This window comes from Zootoca vivipara, chromosome 1 (assembly GCF_963506605.1).
Source record: "Zootoca vivipara chromosome 1, rZooViv1.1, whole genome shotgun sequence".
Lineage (NCBI taxonomy): Eukaryota > Metazoa > Chordata > Lepidosauria > Squamata > Lacertidae > Zootoca > Zootoca vivipara.
The window spans coordinates 64,263,710-64,281,706 of NC_083276.1; the positions used below are offsets into that span (position 1 = coordinate 64,263,710).

Genomic DNA, 17,997 nt, shown 5'->3' on the forward strand with positions numbered 1-17,997 from the left:
AGAGACTGAACACGTAGCCCTCATGAAAATGTTATCATAATCTCCAACGTGATAGTTGGGGAATGGATTCCGTTTGAGCCCTTGATGTGCTCAGTTTCTTCTCCAGTTTATAGTCCTCGAGAACTGGGAGAGGACCTTTTCCAGCAGCCACATTCCACCACAAAAACCTTCCTGATCCATTCATCCTTGTGGTCTCCGATGACGTGTTGGAGGTTCCATTGCACTCCAGGGCTGCCTAGCGAACTGGCAAAAGGGGTTTTACCTTATCCTCCCCGATGCTAACATGTAAGAGCGAGCCGTGAACGTCTCGATTTGCCTTTTTCCTGTTTCGCTTTAAGAATCGGGTCTATCAGACTGTGCACCGGAGGGCAGTGACTGTTCTTTAAAAAACCAAACACATTTGCACCACGCACAGAGAAAATTTTAGGGTTCTTAATAGCTGCTGCTACCCTGAGTTCCGAAAAGCTCTTTTCCGTGTTATTATCTTGCACGGACTGCACGTAAACAACTCGAGATTACAGCGCTCGTTAGCAGGTGCGAAAGACGCGTCATCCTCCAGCCTTCGATTCACAAGGAATCGCAACCGATACAACTGCTGCCTTGCAATCCGAGGAGAGGGACACGAAGGGCGCATGCGCACCTGGGAGGAGCGGGCACGCTTCCAGTTAAGGCGAGTTTAGCGGCAGCCTCAGCCGAAGGGAGTGCGCGTGCGCGCTCGGCAGCTGCCGTTCCGGGAGCAGGACGAGGACAGCTGTGTCCCGGAAGCGGAAGCGGCGTGACTGGGAGCGGTCGCTTTCTTTTCCGGCCGGGGAGCGTGCTCGGTGCAGCGAGAGAGGCCGTCTGTAGCCATGAGCGTCCCGGCTTTTATCGATATAACCGAGGAAGACCAGGTCAGGATGGGAAGCGGCTGTTTGCTTCCCTCCGTCCCTGCCCCTCCCCGAATGCAGGAGGGCAGCTGTTGTTTCCTCAGGTGCCGGAGGCCACCGCTAGGGAGGGCGGAGGAGGGGGGAATCACTCGTGGAACCTCATTCACACGTACACATACACTGGTTCCACGCGCGCTCTACGAAGCACCGCTTAGAAGCTAAGTGCTTTTTGGCAGCTTCGTAGGCCCAGCTGGGGCCTCGTCCGGTCTTTAGACTTGGATCCTTTCTGCGCCTGCTCGCCCCTCCCCCCTCCCCGTGTCTTCGCTAGCAAACGCCCGTCCTGCGAGGTTGGTTGCCTGAGCGCCTTTCTCGCCGAATCAGCACCGCTGTCTCTAGTGGCGCTTAACCGCCCAGGGATTGTGTTTAAGAGGGAAATGAGTATTTCTGCGTGTCAAGAGCGTATTCTTAAATGTATATTTATTACGTGGCTAGGAGGAATGTGATCAGGTAGTGGGAGCTTTGGAGTTAAGCTATTTAACACAGCATCAGCGTAGAGTCACAAAGAGTGAACAGGATGGTCATACGTATGTTTATGACATTACTAGGAGGAACATGATTAAAGGATGTTATTTTTATAGATGCTTTTTTCCTTTGAATATTTAGGCTGCGGAACTAAGGGCTTACCTGAAATCTAAGGGAGCTGAGATATCAGAAGAAAATTCTGAAGGTGGACTTCACATTGACTTGGCTCAGATCATTGAAGCATGTGATGTGTGCCTGAGGGATGATGATAAAGGTTGGTGTTTGCATAATTTAGGAAGCTATTGATAAGCATCTGACCTAAGGTTGTGATCTATTTTTAAAAAATTATCTGCCTTCTAGAAAAGTGAGTTAACAAACAGTTTGAGAGGAAAGGTTAAAGAAGAATTTCTAAAAAAAATGGGACAGGTACAAGAAATATGTTAGAAAATATACTGAGAACAAAATTTCTATGATAGCGTTTGAGTAAAAAAGGGAAAAAATCTGTTTGGATTTGCATAAATCAGTTTCCTTAAGAAATAGGAGTGTCAAACGATATGTAAAAACAGAGATAGCATGGATTGAATATACACTCTGCGACAAAAAGAGGAGAGTATGCTGATGGAGATAACAGGAAGTCCAAAGATAAAATTTACTTGCTTTTCTTCTTTTTTTCTCCTTTCCCTTTTTTTCTCTGGGAAAGGAGGATTAGAAATACAATACGAAAAATTGTAACAAACAAACATAAATGTATATGTGTATGTATATGTATATGTATACAAGCATGAAGAACAATGTTCAGGTTTGGTGATGGGAAAAAATAAATATCATTCAAAAAAAAAAATCATTCAAAAAAATAGAAAAGTGAGATGTCCTCCTTTAGGGCATAATTGTATATAAGGGGCCAAGTTTTACAAGTGGGCACAGCTGCCTACCTGTCAGTTACCTGAAATCTAAGTCAAAGGCTAGAGTGTGGCTTTTATTTAGAAAAATAAGAACACTGAAGTGGAACATGATAAACATACTGTTATTAATAGGTAAAGGTAAAGGGGGTCCTCACCATCAGGTCCAGTCGTGTCCGACTCTGGGGTTGCGGTGCTCATCTCGCTCTATAGGCCGAGGGAGCCGGCGTTTGTCCGCAGACAGCTTCTGGGTCATGTGGCCAGCATGACAAAGCTGCTTCTGGCGAACCAGAGCAGCACACGGAAATGCCGTTTACCTTCCCGCTGGAGCGGTCCCTATTTATTTACTTGCACTTTGAGGTGCTTTCGAACTGCTAGGTGGGCAGGAGCTGGGACCGAGCAACGGGAGCTCACCCCGTTGCAGGGATTCGAACCGCCGACCTTCTGATCAGCAAGCCCTAGACTCTATGGTTTAACCCACAGCGCCACCTGGGTCCCTACTGTTATTAATAGTGTGGAGTAATTGGGTAGAACTTGACATTTCCCAATGAATTTGTTTAGCAGTCAATTTCAAACAGAAAAAATCAAGTGCTTATTCATACAATGTATAATTAGCAATGGTGTCCTGATTTGCACAACTGCAGAGGAAAGGTGTGTAACAGATTTTTGTCTAATGCCAGTTATCAAAGTAGCCATTGTAATTTTTTAATATTTCAATTCAACACCCTTCAGACAAAAACAAAAGAGTTGTATGGATGTATCTATGGCTTTTTAAACTGGGAGTGTGTATTTCGGTTTTTATTACGTATATTGTGTTATGTATTTTTGTTTCCTTATACTCTAAGCTGCCCTGTGATCATTGCATGAAGGGCGGTATAGAAATTCAATAAATAAACAAACTGGAAGTCAAGTAAACATGCCACAGTTACTGTTGGTGTTTGCAAAAAAATAATAATTGGTCCATTAGTCTAGAAAGTTTTCTGTATGTTGTATTAACAATGTAAAGCTGAGACAGTCTTACCAAAGAACAATTCAGTGTCACATTTTTCATTACAGAAATATGTTTTTGTTTTTCAATATAGATGTTGAAAGTGTGATGAACAGTGTAGTATCTCTTCTTCTTATTCTGGAACCTGACAAACAAGAAGCTTTGATTGAAAGTCTATGTGAGAAATTGGTCAAATTTCGGGAAGGTGAACGACCATCACTCAGACTGCAGCTGTAAGTGACTTAATGTGATTGAATAGAATAAATACCTCTTGTACCACAATTCTTTTTATTCCATGAAAAGCAGGATCTTTGGCAGAATACATTAAGAGTATCTTTGAGTGGGTCAGCAAATTATGTCTGGGCTTGATGGCCAATCATTAGTGTCTTCCAGTCAGTTGTAAGGTTGTAAAGGACCCCTGGACATTTAAGTCTGATCTCACCACAATAATGCTTTGAGTTAGATGCACTTGAAACAGCGGTCTGGGAACAGTGTGGGATTCATAGGGTGCCTCTATCATTCTGGGACTAGGCCTAGTTAAGGGCAGCCACTTGCCATAACGCTGTGCATTCTTAAATAAGAACTACAAGTTTAACCAGTTGCAGATGCAATGCAGATTGTACACTGGTACAAAACATAAAACATACCTACTGAGATTTTGGCTGCAGTCCCATGTGCATTAACTTGGAATAAAGTTTTCCTGAATTTGTGGAACTCGCCTCTTGAGTAAGCATGCCTAGGAATAATTTTGTACTGCTGAAAAAGAGAAGAGAGAGGTGGAACCGAAGCAAATAAACACTTGTTAGACATAGATTTTATTCAGTATTTTATTTACCGTACATACCAGATTACATATGCAAATTTATTAAAAACAAGACTTAAATAGAAGCTCTGAAAGCCACCAGTTTTTTTGCACCACGTGCTGGCAAATTCAGGTATGGCACATTTTAAAAGGGAATGTTAGGCAAATGTGGATATATGCTACACTGGATATGTCTAGTTTGAAATCCCTCTCCTTCCAGTGCTTGGGTTAAGCAGCACAGCTTCCCTTTCAGCCCAACTCCTCATGTTTCATAGATATTAGCAACATACTCCAGGCTTGAGGACTCCTTCCATCCATGCTGACCTCTCTATGCCATATTGTCGTCCCAGCCCTGTTTGAGTACAACAAAATCACTCTTGAGATTCACACACCTCTTCCTGCTGCCGTTGCTCAATGAAGCGGTGAGCACAACCCCTTTGCCTACTTAAGGCAAAAACTTTTCTTCTGCTGCTTACGCAAACATAAGGCACAACTTATCCCTTGTGATACATTGCAAAAATTGCACACAGCTTCAGAAATCCTATGGATAATTAGGCATGCCTGAACTGTTGTCATTATGTAGCCCAAGGGAATTCTAACTCGCCTGTTAAATTGTTTGCTGTGATCAGGCAAATGTCCTTGTTGGAGGCAAGTATTGGCAATGATTTAGAATCTGATAATGCAACTTTCATATTTCTGCATGTATTAGTTAAACAGGAATAATAAAATATGTCAATGAATTACAGAGAAAATCAAGCAGGGTTCCACTTGCTCAGTTGGGCTTTCCTGACTTTTCCCTCTACTGCCCCGTCAGCTTCTAAGCAATGATGTATATTTTGTGTTGTAGCGTGGGGGTGGGGGTGGGACAGCAAAATCAGGAGGAATTCAGCAGGGCTGCATTGCATATACCAGTGTTTCTCAAACTTTGTTCCCCAGCTGTTGTTGGACTACAACTCCCATCATCCCCAACCTCCGGCCTGCTAGCTGTTGTTATGAGACTGTTAAAAGCCTGTGTGAAACTTGGTTGAACTTAATAGTGGCAATAGTGATGACTTTAAACATTTTAAATGCTTGTATTTATTTCTGTGTACATTAGATGTGCAGTGTGTGTCCATTAATACATTACAAATGTTGGAAATTAATTGATTTGTCATTATTCTTTAGACTGAGCAATCTCTTCCATGGCATGGAGAAGAATACCCCTTCAAGGTATACAGTCTACTGCAGCCTCCTTAAAGTAGCCTCCAGCTGTGGAGCTATACGGTACATTCCAACTGAACTGGAGCAGGTAAGCAGTTGAATAGTATTTGCATCTTAACAAAAAATCCCTTTAAAAATTAATAAGATTTGCAACAAACCAAAATACATCCTAAGAATTACATAATAAAATACAAAATAAAATAAAGAACCTCTTCTTGATTAAGGGAATCCCAAATTGTGATTGTAAAAAAAACCAACATGATGCTGTTTTGCTTTATGCAAGCCTATCTGGAGTGCTGCCTTGTACAGTCATACCTCGGTTTAAGTACGCTTAAACTGAGTACTTTCCGTTTAAGTACTCTGCGGACCCGTCTGGAATGGATTAATCCACTTTCCATTACTTTCAATGGGAAAGTTCGCTTCAGGTTAAGTACGCTTCAGGTTAAGTAGCCTACAGAGTTCCGGAACCAATTTCACTCATACCTCGGGTTATGTACGCTTCAGGTTGAGTACTCTGCGGACCCGTCTGGAACGGATTAATCCACTTTCCATTACTTTCAATGGGAAAGTTCGCTTCAGGTTAAGTTCACTTCCGGTTAAGTACAGACTTCCAGAACCAGTTGTGTACTTAAACTGAGGTACCACTGTACTCCAGCATCCCAAGACAGAGAGTATCCATTATCTTAAGAAAAAAGTAAAGCATGGATGGGAAATTTCCATTAATGATTGCTGCTCCTGAGCAAGGCACAGAACAGAGTTTCATAGTTTCACATTCTTCTGATTTTTAAAATATTTGCATATTCAAAAATTGTACTTGAAATAACTTTTCTCAGTAGTAAAAATCATTGCCTTCTGTGTCAAATCTTTTATAGGTTCGAAAATGGATTTCAGATTGGAATCTTACCACAGAGAAAAAGCACACCCTTCTTCGACTGCTCTATGATGTTTTAGTGGATTGCAAAAAGAGGTAAATGAGACTACATACTGTGCCAAACAATTTTGGCACAATTCATTGAGGCAGGGGAAGATTACTGATATATTTACCATTTCAATTATTGTTTTTAAATTTGTATGACTTGTGTTAAATTGTGTGCTTAATATTAAGGGCTGCTTGTTCTTATTTGAATGGTACAAATATTAATTCTTAGACTGCATATGACAATTTATGTTTAATAATCTTTTTATTTTGGTATTAAATTAAATGCTAGATTGTAAACTGTTGAGCCATAATAGAGTAGAAAGGAGTAATTTTTAACACACTCCTCCTCCACCTCCATGTTTGTTTCATGGGGGTGGAAGTGGGGTGAAAAGGAGATTGGTTTTTCTCTCTACCTGAACATTGGGAAATATGGGTAGAGTGTTTTTTTGGTAAGGGTCTCTCCTCTGTTAGGCTTGCTTGAAATGATTGTCCAAGTGATGGAGAACAGGTGAGCATTCATCTGATCTCCACTCCAAAAATGATGGGTTATCTTAGACAGAGGAAACAGATCTCCAGGTTCTCCATATGGACTGAGTTCAAAAAGTGAGACAGGTATATACTATACTTTCTTATTGACACACACAATTAATCAGTTATCGGAGCCTGATGTTTCTGGAGACTTTACTGGAAACGTAATGTGGATGGTTTTTCCGTTCTGAGTGCAAACTAAAAAAAAAGAAAAGAAAACACAAGAACTCACCCCAGCCTACTTCTGTTCTTTTTATAGTGAAGTTTTACAGAACTGCTTGATAAGACTTTTTTTCCAGGTCAAACTTGATGGTGATAGTGATTAGCTGTCAGTACAAAATCTTAAAATAGCAAAGGTCTCACTAGGGCTGTTAAAAAATCTGTGCTAGTAAAGAAAATAGACTTTGGGGCTTTTAAAAAATGGAGATATGCCTTTGTTTTGATTAAAGAATAGATGTGTCTTTTATTATGATAATATGAAATTATGTTATTTTTCTAAGCTGTTCTATTTGGGTCTTGAGAATCACTGGTGCTAAATGCAGAAACATGGCACTTGACATTGGGATTAGTCTTAAGAAAACCCTCAAGGTTGAAGTGGTGGTAATAACAAATACAATATAGTTGGAAATAAAGCCAATTTTTATATGAAAAGCTGTGCTTTTGTAACCTAATGTTATTGTTCTCCTTCAAAAGCTAATTAAAAGCAAAACAAGCCCACCATTTTATAAATGCACTATTCCCATAATATGAGATGCTCTAATTTTGAAAGTAACATTTTTTTTCTTTGACTTTTATTATCCTTTTATCCAAGAGATTTATAGCCTGCCCTTCCATCAATATTGTGTTGTTTCAATTACATTCATTCTCAGGAGCAAGATAGTGGAAGTAAGAAATTGTACTCTATAAGTGTAGTAATTGAGAATACAGATTTCAGTAACAGAAAAGTGAAGCCTTCCCCATTCCAGATAATATCTGCTCCTTGATTTTCATACAATTTACAGCATTACTTTGCTTTTTAATAATTGTATCCAGATGTGTTCTAGTAAGTAGTGTAAAGATGTTTTGACCTAAGAGAGAAAAATCTGTAATTGGCAGGTAATTTATCAGTTTAAAAGTATAAAATAAACTGTGAAGTTCTACATTTTTTTTAAAAAAAAAGACCCTTGAGACTGAATGACTACATAGCTGTTTTACCACTTTGGTACCACTGACAATCAAAACAAGTGCACTTTTCATTTGAATCATAACTTCACGGTGCCTTGTAACTATCTGACCATCTCTTTTGATACTCCCTTTCTCATACAGTTAGAATTTTGGGGTCCTCCAATGAATCTGAATGTTGGAACATTCAGGAAAAACAATAAGAAGCATTTACGCACACAGTGTATAAGCTATGGAAATTGCTATAACAGAACTACTGCATGTAGTACAAGCAGCAACCATCTTAGGCGCATCCAACTGATGTGCAACCACCACACTGACCCCAGAAGTGGCTGTAAAAGGGGGTGGGGTGGGGGCGGAGTGGGCTTACACATGCTCCGCTGATGTGTGGCGTTCAGGAAAGCAACCCCCCCCCCCCATGCAAAACAGTTTTTGCCTGTTATAATTGCTAACTTGGACAGGGGTTGAAGCAAGTTCATAAGCTACGAACTACTTGAGAATTGGAGATTATATACCTTTGAATGCCTGTTGTTGAAGTGTGGGTGGCAGAGAGCTGTCACACTTGGTTCCTCCCTACGGGCTTACCATGTGCATCTGGTTGTGAGAACAGGATGCTGGATTAGTTTGGTCTTTGTTCTGATCCATCGGTTCTCCCCTTTTACATTTTGAAATGATATTAAAAGCAAGTACTGTTTGTTTCTTGCCCACAGTGATAATGCAGCAAAAGTAATGGTAGAGCTGCTGGGAAGTTACACAGAGGACAATGCTTCTCAAGCCAGAGTTGATGCTCACAGGTAATGTAAACATTACAAACTACATTTAGGATTGTTTCATGTAATACTGGTCAGTGAAAGTTTCAGTAACAAGAAATACAGTCCCAAACATGCTAAGTTCTTATTCCTCTCCCCACTCTCCAAATACTTTGCTTGCCACTTCAGATTTGTAGATAAATGGCAAGGGGTTTTGCTAAAACATTTTGCTGGTGGCGTGAGCACAACCGGTAATGTGTGGGATATGGAGGGATTCTTAATTGAATACTGTCGTACCTTGGTTGTTGAATGGAATCCATTCTGGAAGTCAGTTCAACTTCCAAAAACATTTGGCAACCAAGCTTCCTGCACTCAATCAGAAGCCATGTCAGATGTTTGGCTTCCATAAAACATTCTCAAACCGGAACTCTCACTACTGGGTTTGCAGCGTTCGGGAGCCAAAACATTCCAGTTGCAAGGCGTTTGAGATCCAAGGTACAACTGTACAAAATATCTGCCACATTAGAATGCCTAAATTTCACCCTCTTACTTTTACAGCGTTATTTTTTTGTATTTTAGCAGTGGCCAAGACCTGTTGGTAGAAAAATATCCTTCTTGTCTAGAGTAGAATAAAAATTCGGTTGAAGTACATGTCTAAGACAGAGTTAAGTTCATTTCCTGCCCAATTCCTTTACAACTTCTGCACAGGACGCAGAATCTGTGTGTATGAAACGGCAGTTCTTTGACTTCTGTCTGGATCTTAGTGTTTGTAGAAAATGCCAGTGGAATGCATCATCGACATTTTTAAACATTATCTGAGACTGTGTAAAATCCCTTTCCAATATCATTCTGTAGTTGATCTGCACTTGCAGTGATGCAGAGTTAGGACACTTGGCTCTGCCACTTACTGGGACCCCAAGGAAAAGTGCAAACCATGTACTGTAGATGTGTTTTTAAAGGCTTTGTTTGTTTGTTTTGCAAAACCATTCTACTGTTAGGGTTGTTTGTTTGCTTGCTTGCTTGCTTGCTTGTTTAAGTTATACACTGAATAGATTTCTTCAAGCAGGGAGACGTTCCATAATATTAAAGAAAACATACTCTAGTTTGGACTCCTGTTGTAGCTGCCATTGGTTTGGGTTTGTTATGAATGGGGCAGTTTGGAAAGTTTTATATAAGGGAAGTAGGGAGAAATACCAGCTTTGGTAGTTCTTCTGGGTACCCTGTTTCTCCAAAAATAAGACGTAGCCATAAAATAAGCCATAGCAGGATTTTAAAGTATTCAAGGAATATAAGCCATACCCTGAAAATAAGACATAGTGATAGGCGCAGCAGCAATGCCGACCGTGGCAGGAGGAGGGGAATAAGACATCCCCTGAAAATAAGCCATAGTGTGGTTTTTTGAGGAAAAATAAATACAAGACGGTGTCTTATTTTCGGAGAAACACGGTAGTAACAGCAATGTGTCATATGTTATTATGGAGGAAAGTAGTGGGGGGAAGGGTTAAATTGTAGTTCATGCAAGTGTAACAGACAGGAGGAAAGCGTCTTCGAGCGGGTACAGTAGGAATGTGGAATAACTAATATTTGGTATAGAAAGGAGATCAATCTGCAATTTTTTGTTGGTTTCCAGTTCCCTCCATTTTGCATTAAAAGCAGTTAATACTTTACTGTAAGTCTACTTGATCTGTGAAGCAGAAAGCAAACTACAATAAAATATACATAACTGTTGTCTGGGGCTGGTTCATAGCCAGCCACACAGCTAGGTAGCCAGACTCTCCACCTTTTTGTGACAATTACCACAGAGAAAAGATTTTGTTCTGAGTAGCCCTTTGTTTTCAGTGAATGTTCTTGCAAACTTAGACCTAAAAGTTTGGTAGGCATCCCTAAATATAGATGCATATTTAATTGTGTCATGGAAGGAGAAGACAATTGGGCAGGCTTGCTTTTATATATAGGTGTTACAGATACACACCACTTCTTTCCACTTACATCCCATAACATTTTCAGTGTTAGGCAAATCCTTTTTTTATTTTCCCAGGCTTCTTAAAGAGAACACTCAACCTTGATTAGTTTTTATGCTGTTTTTCTTTGTTATCTCTTAACCCAATGTGTTTATATGTATTTATATTGTATTTGTAAAATGTTGATTACTGTTCAAGTGTTTTTGGAATACACTTTGATTTGGAGGTTGCTTTTGCAGAATGGTTTTTAAAAAGCTATTAAATTAACTAGAAATGCATTTTTCTTCCTTACACACATTTTACTTTCCTAAATAGGTGTATTGTCCGTGCATTAAAGGATCCTAATACCTTTCTCTTTGATCATCTACTCACCTTAAAACCGGTCAAATTTTTGGAAGGAGAACTTATCCATGATGTAAGTATTAATTTCTAAACTTACAATATTAAACACTTGGCATGCTGCATGTGAGATAAAATTGCTTGACCATTTTAGTGGGATTTAATCACACATAAGTTATTTTGCATTGTGTTGTTTATAGTGTCTAACACACAAGTTTGCTGGTACAGTGGTGCCTCATAAGACGAATTTAATTCATTCCACCGGTCAATTCGCTTTACGAAAAGTTTGTCTTGCGAAGCACCGTTTCCCATAGGAACGCATTGAAATTTAACTAATGCGTTCCTATGGGCACTCCGGGGGACTGGCGATGGCGGAGCTTGCTCGCTTGGCTTGGGGAAGCCAAGCGGCGGCAGCGCTGAAGCGGCCGATCCCGGGCCGGCCCAAGGGCGCTGGGAGGCCCGATCTGGGCTGGCCCGAGGGCGAGCGCTGCACGCTTTCTCCCGCTCGTCTTGGTGGCGGCGCTGAGGCGGCCGATCCCGGACCGGCCCGAGGGCGAGCGCAGGGCGAGCAGGAGAAAGTGTGTGGCGCTCACCCTCTGGCCAGCCTGGATCGGCCCCCTCAGCGCCGCAGCCGGCACGCGCTTTCTCCTGCTCTACCCCTTAGCTCAGGGAAGACAGGCGGGGGCAGCCCCCGCACCGCCAAGCTTCGGGGGACAGAGCTGAAGCGTGGCGGGCGCTGCTTGCCGGGGCTGCCACCTCCTGTCTTCCCCTTGGCTTGAATTCAGCCGGTATTTTCTCTTCTGTTCTCGAAATGAAATGTTTGGGAGATGTCTGTTAAATTAGACATGTTTGTATCTTTTCCTGTTCTCATAATTGAAAATTTCTTTCTTTGTAGCTTTTGACAATTTTTGTTAGTGCCAAGTTAGCATCCTATGTCCGGTTTTATCAGAACAACAAGGACTTTATTGACTCTCTTGGTAAGTGTTTTTCCTTTCTTTTTTAATGCACATTTGGTGTACCCAACACCTTATATGGCTATGATATAAACCTAGCTCAGCTACTCAGAAGGAGGTGCTGTGACTGGCCACTTGCTCTGCTGCGTTTAGTTCCAGATTGAGTACCCTTTTTTGCCCTGAGGGCACAGTTACAGCCATGTGGAGTCTGCATACAGATCAGCTGAGGAGGGGAGTAATGGCTGCTATCCACTTACCAAATCGTTGATCTCATGACTAGGGAGGGAGCAATTTGCATCCCCATCAGGGCACTGGGCTTCACCCACTCCAGTCCTGTTCCTCCAGCCCCTGCTAGCTCCAAAATGTATGGGGTCTGAAGGAGCCAGGAAAATTGGCTGCATGGAGCAGGGATCAGATCAGGCTCCTGAACTTGTGGTTTGCCACCCCTGGCCTCAGCATTTAAAGTTCATCCTTGGGTTCTCCAGTGCTGTTTGAGATTTTGTCCACTCATGCCTTCACCAGTTGGCATGGATGCCACACTCCAAGGCTCGCAGGTGCTTTACTGCAGCGTTTCTCAACCACTGTTCCGTGGCACACTAGTGTGCCGCGAGACGCTGGCTGGTGTGCCGCGACGTGCGGCGACGAGAAGGGCGATTTGCATTGTCACGTGCCTGGCGGCCGCCAATACACAACACTGACCCGCCGGAAAGCAATATTTGGCAAGTGTTTCTTACAGTCATAATTATAATATATGGCGGCACAGAGTTAAATTTTTTAACTTTTTAATGGTGGTGTGCCTCGTGATTTTTTTCACGGAACAAGTGTGCCGTGGCCCAAAAAAGGTTGAGAAACACTGCTTTACTGATCTGCAGGCAACCCCAAGAGAGTTGGTCCCAAGGTGCTTATGTTCTACCACAATAGGGCTTTCTTTTCAGTTGTGTGTGGTTGTAATATCAAAAACTCTTATTAGAATACAATTGTTTAGTTTAGCGACTGTTCATTCTGAATTGAATGCTTTTCTTTTGCTGTCTTTTGTGTTTGAACTGTGGTTTTCAAGCATCCACTTGGAAAGACACAGGAACAGTAAATCCTGTGGGAGCAGGTATTATTATTGAATCTGCATTTCTAAACTGAAAATAGCCAAATTGAGAATTCTGACAGCACTCCCAAGTTATGTCCACTATGTTATTCATAGATGGGAGGTAGAGAAAGCAGGTTTCTCAATGTTTATTGTCTAAATGACTAAGAGCCCTGTTGTTAGCCTCCATCTTGTCTCCTTGCTTTTCTTCCATTGGTCACAGACTCCACCTGTGCACTGAGCAAGCAGCAGTTATCAACAGTGCTACATGAGTGTTGAGGGGGAAACCTGACATAGTGCGAGAGTGCTGCATAAATGACCTATCAAGCATTGTGGGGGCAGCCCCATTTCCACAAAGCTGGCAACAGATGTGCAGCAGAGAAACATGCAGGCTACTGCATGGACGAGGTGCTGTTTGAGGACCAAATCTCCCTCTAATGAGGCTGAAGTACAATCAGATTGAGTACTTGCAAGTGTTCTTATGCAAGCCGAATCTTTTGCAGATGCATTAAACCTTGCAAACCACATTCTGTCCCAGTTAATATGTTTCATAGGATGAAGCTTTGTGATGGAATGTTAATGTCAGCAGCCTCTTTATTTACACACTGTGGAAAGAAAGGAGTAGTAATTAACACTTTGGCACTCCCCCATTGATGGGTAATTGACTGTTTCAAAGGAGCACTGGTTCATAAGCTATTGCATGCATGAAAATTACTTTTTCTGTATTGCAGCATTTTAGGACAAGGGTCAGTGACAATGCAAAAATTGTTCAATGATGCAAGCTTTTATATTATGACATTAAGGTTTAGATATACTGGTAATGAATAAATGTTTCCATAAAATTGGGGTTTAAAAAAATAGTGACCAGAATGGAGGTTAATTTTATTTGAAAAGTAAAGTGTAATAGGCTTTAAAACAAACATTTTTAGGAATAGGTAGAATCCTAAAAACAAAGGAGAACATTCCTCAATTTAAGAGTGTTGAAATTTTAGAAAGAAAAATGTATTATTTTTCTTAGTGAAAACAAAGAAAGCTTTTTACCTTATATAGCCACTGCTTGAATGTTATAAAAGCATGCACATGACTATAGCGCTCATTAAATATCAGGTAATTAAAAAAAAAAATTGAGTAATGAAGCCTCTCCTAGGATGTTACCATAGATTAGATTGTGCCAATCAAGTGCATTCAAAGGCAACTTGTTTCATTTGGGTGTAGTATAAACATAACAAATTCTTGTGCAATGGATTGAACCAACTAATCTACCATTAGTTATACTTCTAGTAAACCCATTGAAATAAATGGATTTAAGTAGCTTAGGTTATTTGATTTCATTGGATCTACTCTTGAGTATGACTTGGTCATCCATTGTCTGTGTGTGAAAATAATGTATTTTTTAGGTATTTGAAATGCATTCAGATATGGAGAATAGCACAGAACACATCTAATTCTTCTTGGGCCAACCGATTAAGCCAGCCCTCTAAATGGCTAGTATGCTTTTAATACTGTAATATTTTTTTATTTATTTTTACAAATTAATGTTTTCCCTTATTTTATTCCCCTGCTGATTTTATTTTCTTCAAAATTAATAACAAGGCTTGCCAATCTAAATCATCTGTTCAGCAAAAGCTCTCACAGGTGGCATCAGTTTGTTACAATGTGTTGTTTTATTAATGCTGACAAGTTAGGCCAACAGTTGTATTATCATGTGTCAACTGTGAATCGCCCTAACATGTTCACATTTAAATCTGGTAGTATGGGCAACCTTTTTACTTTAGCAGGGTAATTAACATCTCATTTGCATTTGTTAATTAGTGTTTATGAGCACTAATTGATTTTTTGTGCTTGTAGATTTCTATTAAAACCAGTAAGCTATAGTTTCTGAAGCTCCCTATTTGCTTGAGTTATGATGATCACATTTTTGTTGAATTGGTGCCAGATAAATAGCCTTCATCATAATTACTGCTAATTAACACAACATTATGTCTGGTAGTAATGTGCTTCCCTGCACTTCTATTAGTCTAACAGTGTTATTAATTCCAAACATAAATATTTGTTGAGTGTTCAGGTTATCTCATCCATACTTTTCCAATGTCTGAAACTTTAAATAGATTATTTTACAGAAATGTTATTCAACTATTTTGTAAAAACAAATAACAAAGTAAATTTACACAAACTTATTTTTTGTTTGCCATTTCATGTATTGCTGCATATTGTATTACAGCCTTCCCCAACCTGGTGCCCTCCAGATGTTTTAGGACTAGAATTCCCATCTGCCTCAGGAGATGGGGAGAACTGCTGTAACATCACACTTTTGTATCCCAAGAACTTAACAGTCAATAGCATTTGTAGATTTCAACAAGATGACATATTTTCTCGTGTTCCTCCTGTTCCATGTAAATAAATGCATAAAATGCAAATTGGTTATAATATGGAATGAGTAATATTAACAAGAAACTTAATATGTATCTTCCATAAACCTACAATGTATTTTGAAATCAGTACTGTAACTACCCTAAGAATTAAGAGTTGACACTTGGAAAGTGAACCTCTTGTGGTGGAGATGACAGGTCACAGTTGCCTCAGTATGTCTCACTTGTACTAGTATAGAAAGGGATTGTTAACTGGGGTGTGTAGGGGGGTGAATAGTATGTTAGGTACTTAGTATCTCTTCCACGCTGCATAGGATCACACCTAACTCTGTCCTGACATTGGTGCAACATCTGTTAGATGAGTGTTCAAAGATAAGATGTAGTTACATAAAAGCAGCCAGTCACAGAAGCAACAACTGTTTTTCATACAATAGTTAAGATTTCTTGGAAGCATTTTGGTTTTCCCAATATTACTTCATATCAACATGCAGCCTTTCTAGCACTCTGCCACTGCTGAGCACAGAACCAAAGCCAGCACCAGGTGACAATGGAGGATGACCCTAAATCCTAAACAAATAGGCCTACTATTCTGCAAGAAGAAACAAACTCATTCTCTATCTTCACCTCCTGTATTCCGTTCTTAATGCAAACTGACCTTATCCACACCTCTTGGAATAAATTAAAGATCTGAACATACTAATCCTTCAGTTTTTGTACTGTGAATTTTGCAATGCAGTTTTCCCAAAAAGTATCTAACTGACTGTCGTGGATCAACAATTTCCTAGCAAAAACTTACACTGTAGTGTGATCTCTAATGCAGGTTTATTGCATGAACAGAGCATGGCAAAAATGCGACTGCTCACCTTTATGGGAATGGCTGTGGAAAACAAGGAAATATCATTTGACACCATGCAGCAGGAACTTCAGGTTGGAGCTGATGATGTTGAAGCATTTGTTATTGATGGTAAGTGAGGTTATATGATCATATTATATGCAGGCTGATGAGAACTTTACTGATACTGAAAACCCTTACAACAGTTAATGATTTGAAGCAGAGTCATTCTAAGCCTCTATGTGTAGATGATGATGCAGGCGGTTAGGGTGTCACAGTCACATTTTTGCTTCTTTTGGTAAAGTGCAACATCACTGGTGTGGAAATTGCTTCACTGCAGTGAAGACCCAAACGGTGCCCATGCTATAATCCAGTAGTCAGTATAAAGTCCTGAATTGGGTCATTTTGGGGTAGGGTCCCTTGTAGATTATCCAGACCCAATTCTTGGGTTCTTCAGGTATGCCAGCATGGAGCTGGCATGGGGAAGGGGAGCATTCCACCCTGGCGTGGACAGCAAACAGGGCATTGGAAGTGGCAAAGGATTGCTTTATTGTTGCAACCACAATTTGAATGGATGAATGGAATAGTTGACTATGCAGTGTTTCTTGTACTGTTTTGTGATACAGTATATTAGAAATCCACCTTTTAATTGTTGCTCTTTGTTAAATTGCATGTGATTTCCAGTGAGAACCTCCTTGTAGAAAGTGCACATTGTACTCTCTTACATATAAAGCACTATGCAAGGCTTTGTGAAATACTTCCCTGTAACACTTTTTTCTGCATGCCATGGCAGAACAACAAAAATTGAACACCCGTTGAAAGGACATCCCTGCATTCACTTCAGTTCCAGGGGATTACTGAAGCTCTTATCAGTCAGGGTTTCAACACATGTTAAAAGAAATTCCTCATAATTTATTTGTTCTTTGCAGCTGTAAAGACAAAGATGGTGCATTGCAAAATTGATCAAACACAGAGAAAAGTAGTGGTCAGGTGAGTCTTAAATCTTTTTGTGAAGCAACTTAGTGCAGTGCTAATTATAGCACTTAAACATCTGTTTAATATTTTTACTAGACGCAAGATATTCCTATCAGTTGCCTGTAGTTAAATAGTTGCTATTTATCATAATTTTATTAAAGCCCAGACTGAATGTGATTAGCTTATTTAATGAAAGAGTCCTATTTTCCAGCACATTTCATTTAATGGCCAAACAGTGGTAAGAATACTAATGAGTTTTGTCTGAGGTTTTTAAGTACTGACGAAGGCTGCAGAATACCAGACTAGCTGGTCTATAAAGCCTTGTTATATAGAGAGTAAAACAGTTTTGTTTTCACACCTTATCTCATGTTTTATTTTTTTCTGAATACATATGTACCCAAAATATGGTGCTTTTTTTGAAAATAGAACTTTGATGCAATTCCTTTTACATTTCTTTTAGTCACAGCACACATCGAACCTTTGGAAAACAGCAATGGCAACAGCTGTATGATACACTTAACTTCTGGAAACTAAATTTGAATCAAGTGAAAAACAGTCTCCTTAGCTTGTCGGATACCTGATTATTTGATGTAATTAGTTTGTATTGGATGGAAACTCAGCTATATTAAACCATTCAACTTAATTTTGTGAACTTTTTATTGAAGATATCTAATTGGCTAGAATACACAAAATAACGAACTATAAGCTGATAAAACAATAAACTTTAAACAAGAATGAATCTTGTTCCCCTGTTCTGTTTTATAATATGATCTTATATTCTGGCATAAAGAAGTAGAATAGTCATATGATTTTTATAAATGTGGTATTTTTTTACCTTTGATTGGTAACTTTCAAA

General features: G+C 40.0%; 1 protein-coding gene across 1 annotated transcript; it reads left to right on the plus strand.

Annotated features, from left to right (window-relative positions):
- Positions 1–760: 760 nt before the first annotated feature.
- Positions 761–17,880, plus strand: EIF3M (eukaryotic translation initiation factor 3 subunit M). Its single transcript, XM_035118152.2, has 11 exons — positions 761–890; positions 1,530–1,662; positions 3,370–3,508; positions 5,242–5,365; positions 6,150–6,244; positions 8,596–8,679; positions 10,911–11,010; positions 11,830–11,911; positions 16,155–16,298; positions 17,096–17,156; positions 17,602–17,880. Exons 1-11 carry the CDS (start codon positions 849–851, stop codon positions 17,720–17,722), a joined length of 1,125 nt encoding a protein of 374 aa, XP_034974043.2. The 5' UTR covers positions 761–848; the 3' UTR covers positions 17,723–17,880.
- Positions 17,881–17,997: the final 117 nt, after the last annotated feature.